At 31.2% G+C, this 17,593-nt stretch overlaps 1 protein-coding gene across 11 annotated transcripts in view; it reads left to right on the top strand.

Annotated features, from left to right (window-relative positions):
• Positions 1-1,016: 1,016 nt before the first annotated feature.
• LOC148022438 (uncharacterized) overlaps positions 1,017-17,593 on the top strand; it is a 61,251-nt gene continuing 44,674 nt past the window's right edge. For 2 of the 11 annotated variants that reach the window (XM_087698040.1, XM_087698043.1), the window contains exons 1-3: positions 1,017-1,214; positions 1,393-1,542; positions 1,678-6,481. In XM_087698040.1, coding sequence (XP_087554166.1) covers positions 3,212-3,661 — 450 coding nt within the window. In that variant the 5' untranslated portion in view covers positions 1,017-1,214; positions 1,393-1,542; positions 1,678-3,211 and the 3' untranslated portion in view covers positions 3,662-6,481. The other 9 variants (XM_087698049.1, XM_087698047.1, XM_087698042.1 and 6 more) reach the window with 8 other exon arrangements.

The raw sequence follows: 17,593 nt of genomic DNA, 5'->3' as shown, positions 1-17,593 counted from the left end.
ATGCCTCTTCCAATCAAATTGACATGACAAGTCTCTTCTAATAAAGCATGCAAATATATAAAAAGAGCAAGAGTAATAATAAGTAAGAAATAAAAAAATACGAAGAATACATCAAAAGAATAAGACTTTTAAAACCCTAAGTAAAAAGTTATTCAAATGAAAATGACACCTCAAGCTTCTTTCAATGGCTCAAATATATATCTCAAGATTCTTCCAATGGCATGAAAAAACACAAAGAAAGAGAATTGCCAAGAGAAGAAAAAAAAGACTAGTAAAAAAACAATAAAAGAATGCGTAGAAAGGAGAAAAGCGAAAATATTGAAACTTTTAAGCCCACAAAAAGATGTAATGAAAACTTGAAAAACGGACAACTCGAGATCATAATCAAATGACTTGGAAAATGGGACATCATTTTCAAGATCTTAGTCACAAAATCCTTGGGAATGAGATTATTAAATAAGAAACTAAAGGGAAAATAGAGAGAAGGGAGGGACACCACTATCATTTAATGCTAATTCGGCCCTAAAATTAGAGAAAAAAATGCAATTGATAAGGTGCCATTCCTTTCCAATTTTTATCTAGTTAGGATGTGATCAATAATCAACCAAAATTCTTACAGGGACCTTTTGGCCTCAAATTTGGTAGTACTATTTGCTAGGTATAGTCAGTAAGTAAATATTTTTTGATTGAAAGTTGATATTTGTATAATACTGACAACTAAGATTTCTACACTTACTTGACACAAAAGCAAGACCATAGTTGTTGAAAGGCAATCCTAGTGACCAAAAAAACATTTAAAGAAAGACCTCCACACGACTAACACAAAGTGTGCGGCCCCACCAATAGGGAAACATGGCATTCAATGACAACACTAACCATGTTCACCAAAGCACATGCCCATATTGGCCAATCACAAATCGTGGCCATGTCATCCATATTATTGGAAAGCTCATGATCATATATATTGATGAGAGAAAAGCAGATTGCCCCAGCGGGATGATTTAGGCCCAATAGAAAGGGAGCAAAATATAATCCTGAATTGCACAAGTGCAATGTAGGGTATAGGTAGGCCAAATGTAACCGTGTAGGGATGTGAACAACCCTAAAGGGAAAGCCCTATCCCTTTCCCACCAAGAAGGGATGTTTCCAATCTGTCCATGTATTTTATACTTTCTCTGCAGCAGGCCCTCTTCCTGATCTCTGGTTTTTCCATGGTACTGTGCGCCTTAAGCTGATACTGTTACAGTACTCCTGTGTTGTGGGCAGTATGGATGTCAAAATGGAGCATGGTTAAGCCTTAGGCGTGTTGTAAATTCTTTATTCTTTCTGTCACGGAGCTTAAGTCTTTTAATGTGCCGTTTCTAACAGGCGCCTTGGCCGCTGCGCATGCAGGTCTCTTCGGATCTTCAGAAATGCCGAGGCTGGAGCATCGCCGTTCTTCAGAAATGCCGAAGCACACGGGATAAAGGCCGCAGGGCGCGACCTGCTCTAAGACGGCCGGAGCTCATCAACCAGGCTAGCAGCTAGCTGCATTTTGGGCAGGTACATACACACTCATTCTAATCAATTAACTTATATTGTGTGTGTTTCACATTTTTGGGTTGCTGTTTCCTAATTTAGGTCCTAGTGCTTCTACTAGCTCAATTTTAAGGAACCAATATACACTTCTTATACCAGGTAGAATACATCTCAACAATCTTGTTGCTGAGGAATGTGGACAATCTTCCTAAGAAACCACGAATAACTCCTAGCATAACAATTGGGACGAGCTCTATAAGCCCAAAGTCAACATGTCCCTTTCCAACTTTAAACATGATTAATCCACCAGAGCCATGTACACCATAATATCTACCGCCACAATAGTAGATAACGGCTATTTGGAGTACCGTCGCTACTAATGTTTTGGTAAAAAAAGCTCTCATGCAAGTTTGCGAGGAAAGGTTTAGGGATGGGTTTCAATAGTCTTTCTAGTGCATTGAGGATTATATAGCCTATAGCCTTTGGAAGCTGATTTAAGCTAGAATGAGAATTATGGATGCTTACACACTATATAATGATGGTTTGTTGCACATGACAATAGATGTAGAGAAAAGTTATGATCTCAAAATGATGTTAATAAATCATTTCATAATGATGTTATTGCATATGTAATAAATGAAGCTAAGAGGAGAGGAGAAAGAGTTGAATAGAGAGAAAAGAGCAAAAAGAATAGAAAGGAAGTCTAGAAAAGAAGAGAGAAATACAGAAAAGAGAAGAGAAAGGAGGAACCCATGGAAGTTGTGTTAGCAAAGTATTTGTCAGCTCATGTGTGAGTCTGAGCTTGATCTGGGCTAGGCATTTTTATTAGGTATTTTAGGTTTTTTTCTGGTGTGGCATTTTATGCCAGTGGAGCATTTTATGCACCAGTTGGCCAGCTTTAATGCTGTCCGACTAGCATTATTGCTCCCCACTTTTTCAGTCTTTATATACTCAGTGGCTCCTCCTCAGTCATTATCATCATCTTCACCATCTGCAGACTCTGTGGAGAGAGGAGCCAGTGCCAGTGCCCACGCAGCCAGTGACTCACTGTTGTATGCGACTGTCTCGTGTTCAGATATATGGATTCCATTTCCGGTGCATACATCTGAGTTCTCATCTGTATCGTGTTCTTTTTTTTTCTCTTTTTGTCTTGTGTTTCAGCAATTTATTTCAGCACATGTTTATACTTCCACTGCTGCTCCACTTCTGACATGGTATCAGTTTTCAGGATTTGTGTTTTTACTGTGTTTTCTTGCTGATTTCAGAACTGTTTTGTACCCCTGCTGATTAGACGACTACTGTCGCAGCCAGGCGACCTGTTTTGGGGCTGTTTTCAGCCTGCATTTTTTGCAGTTTTGCCATCGCTTGTTGCCTACGTAGCCTCTGCTGTCTGCGTTTTTCATCTGCAGCTATTGGCGATAGTTTTTTACCTGTTTTTCTCCAGTTTACAGCCTGCGTTTTGCTGATTCAGCATCTCTCGTGGCTGGGTGACTGTTACTTTATGCCGTTTTCTCTGTTTTTGGCAGTTTTTGACTGATTTTTTGACTGTCTGTAGCAGATCTTGTCTTCTATTGATCAGATTTTGGGTTATATTGCATGTGAACTCTCATTTTCTGCAGTCTGTGCTTGTGTTTTGGCTGTGTTTCCTCTCTCAATTCCATCTATTCTCTACTTCTCTTCTTATCCTCTCCATATGGCTTCTCCGTGCACTTCCACTGATGTTAAGTTACATGGACTTGATTATCTCACATGGAGTGCTGTCATGAAAGCTTGGTTTGTGCAGAAGCAGCTATGGTACATCGTCTGTGGAGCTATTGCTCGACCTCTCTGTCATTTTCCTCTTCCTGAAGACTTTGATGAGGACAACCATAAGGAAGCGATGCTCACATGGGACTCGGACGATGCCCGTGCTTACTTGGCGTTGCTTCGGTGTATTTCTAAAGCGGTCTTACCGGCGGTTACCTCCTGTAGGACATCTCTTGAAGTATGGCAGAAGTTGCAACAGATGTACGAGGCACCTTCCACCATACGGGCCGTCACACTTTATGGCCAGCTCCAACATATGAAGTTTGAGCCGAAAGATACTATTCAGTCTTTTCTTCTTCGTGTTACGCAGGTACAGGACCAGCTTCGGCACATGTAATCTGCTCTTTCCGAGGTGCATCTTGTCGGGACGGTCCTCTACAAGCTCCCCCGGAGTTTGATGGAGTGGCCAATGCTTTGCGGGCGCAGATATCATCGAATCCTGTCAGTTTTACACATATGACCTCGATGCTTCTTGAGCATGAGGCATCCTTGAGATTACAGGGGCGGCTTCCTGCACATTATGGAGGTGAGGCTTATGTAGCTTCAGAGAGGGGTAACGGGAAGACGAAGTCGAAGGCCCAGTGTTACCACTGTGGCAAGAAGGGACATTTGCGGAAGGACTGCAAGAAGTTAGCGGCTTCTAGGAAGGAGGAGCAGAAGACAAAGCAGGATGCTGACTCTACCGATGAGTCCTCTCCTTCATCAGACTCCGACTCCGATCCTCCGACCAAGGTGAAGTCCAAGGCGCGAAAGGGATCCTCTTCATCGGATCGCGGGAAGGGCTTGGTGGCCCCTTCCTCGACTGCTTTCTAGTGGTGGTGATGAGGTGATCCCTCACGACTCTCTTGTGCCAGAGAGGGAGTGTGAGCGGGTGTTCAGATGGAGCAGTCGTGCCTCATCTATACTTTTATACAGGTGCACAGGTTCTAGAGAGGGACGTCCCTGACGCATTGATTTCAGTCTGGCGGAATCAAATCCTAGAGCTGGGATTGACATCCAGGTTCATGCTGAGCTGATTATCTGACAGAGAGCGGGAGGCTTTCGTTTGGAGCTCACATGAGGGGACACTTTGGCGGTCTGGCCAAAGGCAGGGACTCCATGGTCACCTATGTTCAGAGACATTTTTGACAGGCTGGTCTTGTATGCTACTGCGAGACATTGGTAATGGACACAGAGACATGCTATGATCTTCTTTATTTTCCGGTGTTTGGTACGATCGACATCGACATCAGGTTCTCTCTGAGGCACCTTGGTGGTGGCTTGATCACCCACTGCTTGGGTATCCATGGTTCTACTTGGTGGTTCTATGTTGTATAGTTTCTGATCTCTTTTCATTGTACTATTGTATTGTATCAGATCACCCATGATCTGAGAGAGGGTGTTAGCAGAGTATTTGTCAGCTCATGTGTGAGTCTGAGCTTGATCTGGGTTGGGCATTTTTATTAGGTATTTTAGGTTTTTTTCTGGTGTGGCATTTTATGCCAGTGGAGCATTTTATGCACCAGTTGGCCAGCTTTAATGCTGTCCGACCAGCATTATTGCTCCCCACTTTTTCAGTCTTTATATACTCGGTGGCTCCTCCTCAGTCATTATCATCATCTTCACCATCTGCAGACTCTGTGGAGAGAGGAGCCAGTGCCAGTGTCCACGCAGCCAGTGACTCACTGTTGTATGCGACTGTCTCGTGTTCAGATATATGGATTCCATTTCCAGTGCATACATCTGAGTTCTCATCTGTATCGTGTTATTTTCTTTTCTCTTTTTGTCTTGTGTTTCAGCAGTTTATTTCAGCACATGTTTATGCTTCCACCGCTGCTCCACTTCTGACAAGTTGGAGATGAAGGTGAAGAGTATGTTCTTGATAATCACTAGTTGCCCTAATCTAGGACTCTTACACATTATATACCTCGGGCAGTGTGATTAGGTGTCTAACCCCTAGTTTTTATATATCATGCTTGTTAGAATCCATCCCAATCTAAAACGTTTTTTTCCTAAAAAACGAAGAGAACTGAAGGAGAGTGATAGGTGGGTTTAGAGAGTGGGGTGTAAGATATTACTCTGAGCTATATTATAATGAAAATTGGTGGGTAAAGACTGAAGACAACATGCTATCCATGACAGGCATGTTGAGGTAAAATTGTCATAACTTTTGATAGGCTGCTCCAAATGGGCATGTCACATGTCAAATGGAGCTTATGACGAGTGCTTTCAGCCCAGGTTGGATGCATATTCATGAGATTTGAGCAAGTACAAAATTGTTCTAAAACAATGTACAGTCTGCATGTAGGGGGTGGTCAAACGGGGGCATAACTGGCTAGTCTTCAGTCCATTGGGTCTCTTGGAGCTGAGAAAATCTATTGATAATGGTAGCTGGGTGCCAAGAGACTTTTTCCAGGGATAGGCCTTGCCATTTAATAAGGTATTCCTTGATGGGCCGAGACCTAAAGCACTTATCTCGTTGCCCAATGATTGTCTCAGGGATATATTTATAATTTTTTCTTTGGCAAAGGTTTTATTTAAATAGATGTCAAATCATCATAAGAAGATCATTTGTATATCTTTTAGTCTATTGTAGAAAGGGAGATATTAAACTATGCTAGCGAAATGATAACTCCTATGATGGGTCTTTTTGCCCTAGGGACATGAGCAAAACTTTCTTCGTGTATTGATCATAGAAGTGATAGTCCTTGCTCTCTGAATTGTAGCCAACAAATATGTATCTATGTATGGTTAGTAATATCTCGTTAGCTTTTGTGGGTTTAGTTGAGCTTAAGTTATAGTAATATAGAAAGTTAAAATTATAGGAACAAAGAATTAAGTATGATTTCAAGCATCACTTGTTTGAGTAGATATTTAATCATGCTTGAGAAAGGATAACTATTGTGATGGGCCTTTTGGCCCTAGGGACACAACCTTCCTATCCAAGTATGGTTTCGTAATCTCTTATTGGCTTTTGTGCTAGGTTTTGGTGGCAAGCTTAATTTTATTATAGCAAGCTAGGAAGTTAAAATTGTGGGAAGAGAGAACTAAGTATGATTCTAAGAATCACTTGTTTGAGTAGATATTTAATAACGTGAGCACATGGGACGAGTGATTGATCTATCCTTCTCAAAGTGAATGTCTGGTAAGATTGAAGAGTACATGCTATGTCAATGATTCCCAGGGAGTTTTCATGAACAATATTACTTCCTTGGGTACTACTGCATATTGGAGCATGCTATAATGAGATGTGACACCTCCTATAGTCAACTTTGATACCTCATACGACAATGAGCGACCACCATGACAATTTGCTTAACAAGGAAAGTGTTTCTAACCCTTCTCTTTGCATTCTGTATTAGACTAATGAGAAGGTGCTCATATCTATATAAGTGTTCGTAAACTAGTTAAGGATGCTCATGCTTATATAAGTATTCATAAACTAGTCAAGGATGGCAAATGATTAGTAGAAATATATTTTTCCATCATAGTCATCAAGATATACTTAGTTATATGCATGGAATAACCTCTTTTTAAATTTCAAACTTGGCTATAATCAAAGATGCAAAACAATTATCTTGAATTATAGATGGATCCATAGAGAGGAGACAAGTCTGGTACACTTGCATTTCGTATTGTCATGGTGAAAGATACATTGTTCATTTTATCTTTGCTACTCATCAATAGTTGAGATTAAAATATCAAGACTTGGGACTTAAGGTAGGTTTGACAGTACAATCCGATGATAATATTGATACATCAAATGCCCATGTTGATAGGTCTCGAAGTATGATAACCTTATGATATGATAAGTGATGCTTGTAATTATGGAGATCAAGCCTATTAGATTATCATTGTGAGGATAATGCAAATGACATTGATTATGCACAGAGTCAATTAAATGATCACTTGGAAGAAGAGGATGAATATATGGATTTACTTTAAGTTGTTGATTCAAGTAATATAAATATGGGTTGTAGAAAGCTCTCATTATGTATCCAAATACTTGAAAAAAAATTGAGTTTTAAGCTATTTAGAATAAAGATAAAACATTTATTACAACTCGAGATGAAATGCTTTAACTTTTATTTTGTGATATGGATTGTTTGAGAGTTGAAAAATGTGATAATGATGCTTTAAGACCAAGCTTGACCAATCTCTTAGTTTAGTTTATTTAAATATGAAATCAGATATTAAATAAACTAAAGAATCATGTATGTTGAGAAAAATGGATTACAATGTATTATGAACTTATGATTATTGAATCTCAACACTATAAGATTCGTGTAGGTATACATGATAATGTTTATGAGAAGGAGCTTTTCAAGCCTAGTACAGAAGATCTATATGTGGATAATATTGAAAAGTATTATTGTTCGAGAAATACAATATAATATTTTAAAACATAGTTGCTTGACTTGTATTTTCAAAGTGTCAAAAGCTTTGAAAAAAAAAACTTTTATCTAACTATTTATAACTATAACTTTTAGTACAAAGGCAACTTTTATCATGGGTTTTTAGAAATGTGACTTTTTAAAGAGAGATGTCTTGGATATGTTATTTTTATGTATCGAAATGTATCCTTTGAATTTTGAGATGGATCAAAATTTTGTAAAATTCATGACTTTTGAAATTAAAATGTTGAGTATGAGCTACTTGTCATTTATCAAAACTTAAAATGTAATTTTGTATGTTTTATATTTTCAAGAAAATAAAAAACACTTTAGTATAGATAGTGAATCTACCAAGCAGTACATATTTGTATATAATAAGTGTTATATTTTGAATACAAATTATCAATAATTATGTAATGTATGTATATTTTATCAACTTTTCAAATTATATATATCATATTTTATCGTGAATATGTAAAATCAGACTCAATATTGCTTTGTGTTCATTTTTACTAAACCAAAATTTTTTGTAAAGAGATTATTAAAACTTTGCTATTCTTTTAGATTGGGATGGGTTTTAAGCTTCTCAAATAACTTAGAAAGATTGTGGTGCAATAGTAATTATGATTATAAATGGTAGTAAAAGGTCTAGAGTTGAGATCCTTCATGTATTATTTCTACCACTAAGTAGTAAGAAGTTGATTTGCATTGAAGCTCTACATTTGTAATACTTTTTAGACTATTAATTAAAGAGCTTGAGAAAGTCTTCATTGAGAGATTAGATGTATTTTATAATTATTGATTAAAATGTATATTTAAAAGTTTAGTTCAACAAACACAATTTTTAAAGGTAAATGTTATGTTAATGACTTGAAATTTTTTATAAGAGATATTTCTCATGGGTTTAATATTTATAGTTGCGATAAATGTTGGTTTAAAAAACGTATAGAAATGATGCATTCCTTGCTTTTTTTAAATAGATAGTAAAAAAAAAGAGTCCATTAAAGTAAATCATTTTTCTCTGAAGCATATTATATGTATTAATATTTAATAAAATAGTATACCACTTGTTCTCCACATCTTATAATGTATATTAACTTTCTTTATAAGATTTGGAGAAATATTGGATAATGTCTCTAGGTATGAAATACACGATATCTATCGGTGTTATGAATTTGAATGTAATGTATTAGCATATATTTATTAAGATCAATAAAATAGATATGGTGATATTATATATTCAATACTATAGAAGGATAATGTTTACAAATGTCTTCTTAATATTACAGAAAGAAAATGATAATCTTTTGTCACATGAAAGGACATTAAAAGTATTCATGTGTGTTTCTCAAATTTTTCTTATTTTGAGAGAAGTTATAATAGTGCATCATGTCACTTATAATACATGAACAAGAAATCTTGGAGGTTTAATAAGCCAAGATGGCAAAAGAGTTATGGAAGAAGCTTGAAATAGTAAATCAAGATTCTATATATTGGAGAATGGTAAAATAAAAGATGTAGCATTACAAAAAGAGAGAGAAATGATTAGATTGCTTATTTAAGAGGATCAAAGGTCTCTTGAAGAGAGTTGTCTATAATAACAATATGTGAAAATGTATAAAAAGATATTGTTCAATGGAAACGTTTATAAGCTTTGGGTTGATGTAGTATTTAAAATTGATGAGCCTAATACTATTGTTGAAAGTATTGGTCATTGGAAGGCTCATAATATATCATTCTTTTCTATATAGTGGAATAAAAAAATCATGATTTTTTTCGAAAAAGAGCATTATAAACAATGCATCATGTAAGAGATAATAAAGAGTGCATACTTATCAATCTAAGTATAGGAATGAAAACATATTCTATTTGATTAGGCTTGTATAAGACCTATAAGCTCATTATTGTATTAGTGTATGCTTTTTCCTTTCATAAATAAGCTTATTATGAAATCAAAAAATTGTAATCAAGAATGAGACTAGTTTAAGAGGGTGAAATTAGATGGATTCTTCTATGGCTAGAGAAAATTATATTGTCTTAGTGTATTTGGATATGAATGATAAAACAACTAAACATGCTGTGGTATCTATGTGAAGTGGATAAAGAAAAAAAAGAATGCAAATTAGTATGGTTAGAGTAAGATCACAATTAAAGAAACTTATAGAAAGTTTGTGTAGAGGATAATTGCATGAGAGATTAGAATTATTTTATGAAAATAGTACATGGGTGGTTGGTAAGGAAACAAAGAAGAGAAAGGTTACATTTTAGAAAATGTTATGATTTTTTAATAGCATGAAAATCCTAAATTTATATATTCTTCAATATATTTTTATAGATTGAATCAATTTTTATAAGTATAAGTATGTTCAATACTATCTATTCAATAAAATCAATCCAAATTTTATATTCCTTCAAAAATAATATTTACCATTTTGTGTAAAATTAAAATCTTAAATATTATGTTTTCTTGATATTTGACCTACGCTTATATTTTTTTTCTTAGATTTTATTTTGAGATTGTTTCCAATAAAGTTATGATTGTAGGTATATTAGCTTTTGAGCAGATCTTTTTGGACCCACCATTAAATAGCCATAGTCTTAATTAAAAATATGAAAGAAAATATTTGTATATATTGTCGTAGTATATAGAATTAAATTTATTGTGCAAATCAAGCTACTATAAGATAGTGGGTGAAAAAAATAGAATAAACGTATAAAGATTTGTAACAAAAGCTTGATTTACATCAAGAAATAAAAGACTACATTGGTCCAGACATCATGAGATCATGTCATTCAACTTTTTAAGTATAAGCTATATTTGGAAAAAAAAAGATGTCTATATATATTTCTATTAGAATATGCAAACAAATAGAAAGTTTAAGAAACAAAAGATGATAGATAGCTCCTTTATGATACGCTCTTTTATATATATCAAAATTTACTTTACTTTTTATATTATCTATAATGCAATGTCTTTTGTAGAAATCAAGTAATTCTATAGTTAGATAAGATACTAAATAAGATCAAGAAGAAGTTCAACAAATTTATTCCAAAATGTTTGTTTCCTTTTGGAAGTGATATTTTTTTAAATTACGATTTAGTTTACATAACTATACTAATATAAATTAGACTATTATTATTATGTTTTGTATCTTTTCACATTATAACAATTTAATTTAAAGTATTTATCAATGTAGAAAATGACAATTTGGATCATAATACATATGACATATTAGAGGTTTGTCAATAAAACTATGATATATTTGATTTATCATTATTTTTAAGGATATTTATTCTTTTTATCCGATTATCGAGTTTAATTTTAAATAAGATAGAGATTATCATCTAGAATTACCTTCACATACATAATAGGATTCAAATCATATAGACAATTATGAGAATTTCAATATGATAAGTATTATATTTATAATTATTTTTAATAAAAATATTAAATTATTTTATTAATATAATTTTTTTAAAAAAGGATGACATGTTTAATAAGTATAGATCGTTTATAGACCTTGTGCTTGTTATAAATGTTAGTTATTTTTTAATGTTTTATAAAAACTAATTATTAGTATATATTATATTATAATTTAATATTATTAATATTAATTTTTTACTTTAGATTGAGAAGAATACTATATTAAAAAATAATGTGATAGTTTTAAATAAAAAAATAAAAACATTTAAAATGTAATAAAATATTTATCTTTTTTTTTGTCTCCATACTTTACATTAAATATTGTTTGATCAATTAATTTTTTATCTTTTAGTGAAGCAAAAAGATGAAAGGTACCATGGAGAAAAAAAAGAGAAAAGCTTTAAAGGATATAGAGAATAATAATAAATCCAATGTATTATGAATATCTATTAAGATAATAAAACTCAAATACTATAGATGTCTTTATTTTACATCTATATTTTGATAACTTACCAAAAGAATCTTTCTATATAGTAAGTAAACTAGAAAAGTGTTTTTATATGAAAAACTATATTTCTAAATTAGTAACTTAGTAAAGTTTGATTTTTTTCTAGATTAGACTTTTTCTAGTTATGTGATAATGTAACTAGCAAATTTTTGTTTTTTTTTTTCTATATAGAAAGTGGTTTGGGTGGTTCCAATTGATTAGTATGACATATGTCTGCTTAAATAACTGACTAGCTTAGGTCTTCACAAAAATCAAATTGTAGTGAACCTTATAACCTACTCTTTGATTCATACTAGTGCACAAGGAATTCAATTCTTTAATCATATTGTATCCAAATTAAGAAATTGGAGTTAAGGATACATTTACGCATGGGTCCCTCCTACTTACCTTTACATATATGATTCTAGGGACTTATGCATTCAATAAGGCCCACCAATAATCGATGATTAGGTTTTTGTTTTGTTAATGTCAGTTATAATCTTATAAAACATAGTTTAACGAATAAGACTTTTTAACGCAAGCATACATTATCATACTGATAAACTGCATAGATGTTAGATGTTATAATTTTTTACATGGTAACCTTTTTTATGAAGTTGTTATTTAGTAATATTTTTTATAAAGTTAATATATATAGACGGTTATGATAAAAAAACTTCTTATGTAGTAAGTTAACCCAAGAAAACATTTCTATATAGTAAGTTAACTAGAAAAATCTTTCTATATTGTAAATTATCTTTCTAGATTACCAATCTAGTAAAGTTTGATTTTTTCTATATTAGACTCTTTCTAATTATATGAAAATGTAATTGAAAAAATCCATTTTTTCTTCTTATATAGAAATTGGTTTAGAGTTTATTATGACGCTGTGTATAGAGCTTATAAAAGCCACATCCAAAAGCTAAGAAAAGAAGCCAGAATTTAGCTCTCAAAAGAAAAAAAAGGGAAGAGAGTGTAGCGAAACTTGAAAAGGGAGGCTAGGTAGAAGAGTCTTGAAGCTGGAAGGATATTGAAATGGGGACACTTTTGAACAAAAATGGGATAATAAAAAATCAATGTAGATAGAAAAAAGAATAAAGGTGATGTCGAATATGAGAAGAGAACTATTGTCAAGAGCAGGCTAGCTGCTTGTACATATGGAGAAGAGATATTTATAAGAGGAAATTTGTTTCAATAGTAGCTAGCCCGACAGGAGGTCAGTCATAACTATATGTATGTATCATGTGGGTTCAATATAAGGGATTTTCTAAATACTATTTTTTACACATTTTTTAACATACAGAAGGGTCTTATATAAAGGGGTTACATACATATTGAATAGAAAAGGGTTATGTTTTATTAAGAGAAAATTCACAAGTAAGGATATTTATAAATAGGCATTGAATAAACAGGATATAGAGAATATACATATAGTGAATTATCCAAGGTAGCAAAGAAAGAAGAAATGAGGAGTAGCAGAAGCTTCAAAATGCTAGAGATAGCAAGTAAAACAAGAATACGCAAGAAGTGGTGGAGGATCGATTTACAAAATTTGTCTCAATTCGATTTCTATTTAACCAAACTTTGTCTCAATTTACCAACAGAATTATATCTCCTCCTAGCAATCCCAAGGACATGAGTTCGAATCTTTCTAAAGTAATTTCTCTCTCTTGGAATTAGAAATTATTCTTTAAATTTAAATCAAAGTCCTTTCATTTTGATAAATTTTTTCATACAAACTCTAATGCTTATTTAAAGATGATTCGCAAAAAGATTAATTTGTGGTTATTATTAAAGTAGACTATTTTCAAACACTTTTTAATAGCTTATTTGAAAATCAAATTTTAAATATTTACAAAAGAATCAATTCATGGTGGTTGTTTATTTATAGATTTATGTCGAGCTTAATTAGTGACAATATTCAATAATGGTGTATTACTAGATGATGTATGCAAATAAAATAACTTGTTTTATACTTTACATTTTAGAATTATGATTTTTTGAAAAATGTTATGCATTATGTGTTATTAGAGAAATTTAAATATTAAGGTTTTAATCAATGTTTTTAAAAATTTACTTTAAAAAGTGTATTAAGAAACAATATAAAAAACGTTGTGTTTTCAAGTTTCAATCTTTGGTATTTGCCAAAAATAACTTTATCGAGGGTTAAACTTATGACCTTGAAATTAAAAGTTATTAATATTTGATTTAATAAAAAAATTTAATAGAGTAAAAATTAATAATATAAAATTTGCCAATATTCACAATAGAAAAGTAGCATCCTATAAAATGAAATCCAAATTGTCCCTGTTCTACTACATGAATATTATCTAGACTTAAACTTTCAACGAATATAAATTTGATTATAACTTGTTTTTGCACCACGAGCCATTGTACTATAGCCTTTCTCATGGTATCCATATTATACTTTGTATGATTCATAGTAGAGATTGATTTCGAAAAAACTATTTTAGCAAAAAAAATTATATTTACATATTTAGTAATACACACATATACAAAATAAACAAAATACATATAACCTAAGATAATTGGCCTTTATCAAGTGTATTCATATGGCTCATAGCTAGTTGTACATTTGAAGTTTCAATCTTCTATTAAGTATTATAAAAGAGCTAAGTTATCAAAATAAAGACATTCATGTTTATCTTAAAAGATACTCAAAATACCTTGGATTTATTATGATTCTCTATATTCATTGAAGTTTTTTTTTTCCTTTTATTTTATGTTATCTTTAGTCTTTTTGTCTCATTAGAAGATAAAAATACATAAATTAAACAAAGATAGTATTTAATATATCTTATTATCTTTGAGATTCGTTTGCTTTTTTGATTTAGAACTAATTTACCAACATAATGTTCTCCTCAATCTATAATTGAAAAAAATAGTATTTTATTTTTACAAAGTATTAAAGATAACTAACATGTATAGCATGTATAAGAAGGTCGGTAAATTATCTATATTTTTTGAGTATGTTGTTTATATATATATGTATATATATACATATATATAATCTTAAAATATTATTAAAAATAATCATAAATATCATGCTCATCATATCAAAATTCTCATTATTTTTAATGTGATTTAAATCATGTTATATATGTGAATGTAGTTTTAGATGATAAATTATTTTAATCTCCATCTTGTTTAAAAGAAAACTTAGTAATTAAATAAAAAATATAAATATTTAAAAAAATCAATGACGTGAATTATAGTTTTATTGATTGTATTACATACATTATGATTCAAATCATTATTTTTTTCATTGTTAAAATCTTGAAATTATTAAAATGTTTTTTAAAAATATAATAATAATAATATAATTTATATAAGTATAATTACGTAAAGCAAAGCATTATTCAAGAAAATATCAATTAAAAAATAAAATAAAAGTCTTGAAATCAACATGTTGAACTTTTTGTTGATAATCTTTAACATCTTTTTCAACTATAGAAAAAATTGATTTCTATAAAAGACATTGACTTATAAGTAGCATAAAAAAGGAAAGTAAGTTGTAATACATATAAAAGAGTGTACTGTAGAGGAGCTCTCCGATAAGTCTCATCTTTTGTTTTTTGAACTTTCAATTTGTTTGCATATTTTGAAAAAAATATAGGTAGATGTATTCTTTTCTCCAAATATAAGTTGCTCTCAAAAACTCAAGTGGTCTAATCTCATGATGCTTAGACTCAATATAATCTTTTATCTCTTATTGTAAGTCAAGCTTGTGTCATAAATCTTAATACATTTTTTCTACATATTTTATTCAATGTCTTATAGTAGCTTGATTTGTAAAATAAATTTAGTTTTATGTAATGTGACAATATGCAATGAGATATTTTCTTTCATATTTCTTAGGATTGTGGTTATTTCATGGTGGAGGTAAACATATATTCTCATACATTAATGTATCTACAATCATGATCTCATTAGAAGCCATTGTAAAATATAGCTTTAAAAAATACAATTATAAAGATAGTAATCTTTCACAAAATGATAAACATTAGTCTTAAAGGCATATGAGACTTAGATTGATTTAATGGAAAAGACATAAAAATATTTATATTTATAGAGATATATAAGGCTTATAAAGATATGTTTGTTTTGTATAAATTTAGAATATCTATCTCTAGACGATAATATTTTTCTTCTCCTCCTTATCAACCATCTATGTACTATTGTGATATAAGAATTTTAGTTCCTCATACAGTTATTCTCTATAGAAACTTTTCATAAGTTATTTTAATTGCGATCCTTCTTCAACCATGCTAATTTGCATTCCTTTTTTTTCTCTATCTACTTCGTGTAGTATATGTTTGGTTAAATTGTTATTCTTTTTTATATATATCAACACAATATCGTTTTTTTAAAGCCATAGAGAAATACATCAAACTTCATTTACTTGAAGTAGTCTTATCCTTAGTGAGAGATTTTTTATTTCGTAATAATCAATAAGATTATTGGTAAAATGAAAAAACATATACTTGTGTAATAACGAGCTTATAGGTCTTACACAATCTCAATCAAATGGAAGGCGTTTTCTTTGTAACACACTCATTCCTATAGTTGACTCGATAAGTAAGTACTCTTTATTACCTTTTACCGTGATACATTGTTTATAATACTCTATTGCAAAGAAAATCATGATCTCTATATTCCACTTTATTGAAAAGAATGATGCAATATGAGCCTTTCAATGATTCATGATTTCATCAATAGTGTTAGTCTCATCAACTTTAACTACTATCTCATCTCCAAGCTTATAGACATCTCCATTAAATAATAACTTTTTGTACATTATTACATATTGAGATTGTAGAGAATTCTCTTCAAGAGACTAAAAGTGCTATATATATTTTTGTTTCTCTTTTGAATAACTAGTCTAATCATTTTTCTCTTTTGTCATATTACTGCAGATTTTTGTTTTATCATTTTCCAACATATAGTATCGTGATTTATTATTTCAAGCTCTCTCCATAGCTTATTTTTCCTCTTGATTGATGAAATCTTCAAGATTTCATGCTCATGTGTTGCATGGCATGATCTGTTATCATGACTTCTTATCTTAAAATAAGAAGGAACTAATAAATATATATGAATAAATTTTAATATTTTTCATGTAAAAAAATACAATTCTTTTCTTATGATAAGATCGAGAAGATCTATGTGAACAATATTATTTTATAATAATGATTGCTCGATATCTCTATGTCTTTTTTATTAGTCTTGATACAAATATATGTTAATATCTTGTGTTTAAATTCATAACACTAATAGATATCATGTCTATAAACATCATCGAGTATTTCTCAAACCCTTGTAAATAAAGTAAGCTAATAGACATTATAATGTATGTAGAGCAAGTGATATATTTTTTTAATAAAGATCCATACTTGCAACACGCTTGAGATGGAAATAGTTTGCTTCCATGGACTTTTTCTTTCTTACTCTCCATGAAAGAATTAATAAATACATAATTTCTATGTATTCCTTTAACCAGCCTTTGTCACAACTATAATTATTAAACTCATGGGATATATCTACTAGAAAAATCCCGAAGTCATAGATCTCTTTATATAAGTTAGGAATTCTTAATAAGATATACAATAATCATATTGGACGAACTTTTGATTCTCCTCTGTCTTAAAAATATCATGGTATTTGCTTGGAGTGGATGACTAACAACCATATCAAATGGATTGTGGAGCAAGAGCAAATACTTTTTCAATACAAGGATTTATTTATCTCTTTGTCTCATTAGATTTAGCTTACATAATAACATTTATTTATTTTTTGAATATATTCAATGTAAAAACATGCATTGAATTATAGACTAAAATCAATAATAAATTAAAATCATATAGATATAGTCTCCATGTCATAGACTCTCCTGATAATCTTGCTTTCTTGAGTATACATTCTTGTTCAGTCTACGTGAATGTTTTTTTCGTATTGTAAAAGTGT

The sequence above is a fragment of the Lygodium microphyllum genome, chromosome 17 (assembly GCF_053477565.2).
Source record: "Lygodium microphyllum isolate KBCC chromosome 17, Lygodium_microphyllum_v1.1.10, whole genome shotgun sequence".
In the NCBI taxonomy this organism is placed as follows: domain Eukaryota; kingdom Viridiplantae; phylum Streptophyta; class Polypodiopsida; order Schizaeales; family Lygodiaceae; genus Lygodium; species Lygodium microphyllum.
This window is presented reverse-complemented; position numbering and strand designations above follow the sequence as displayed.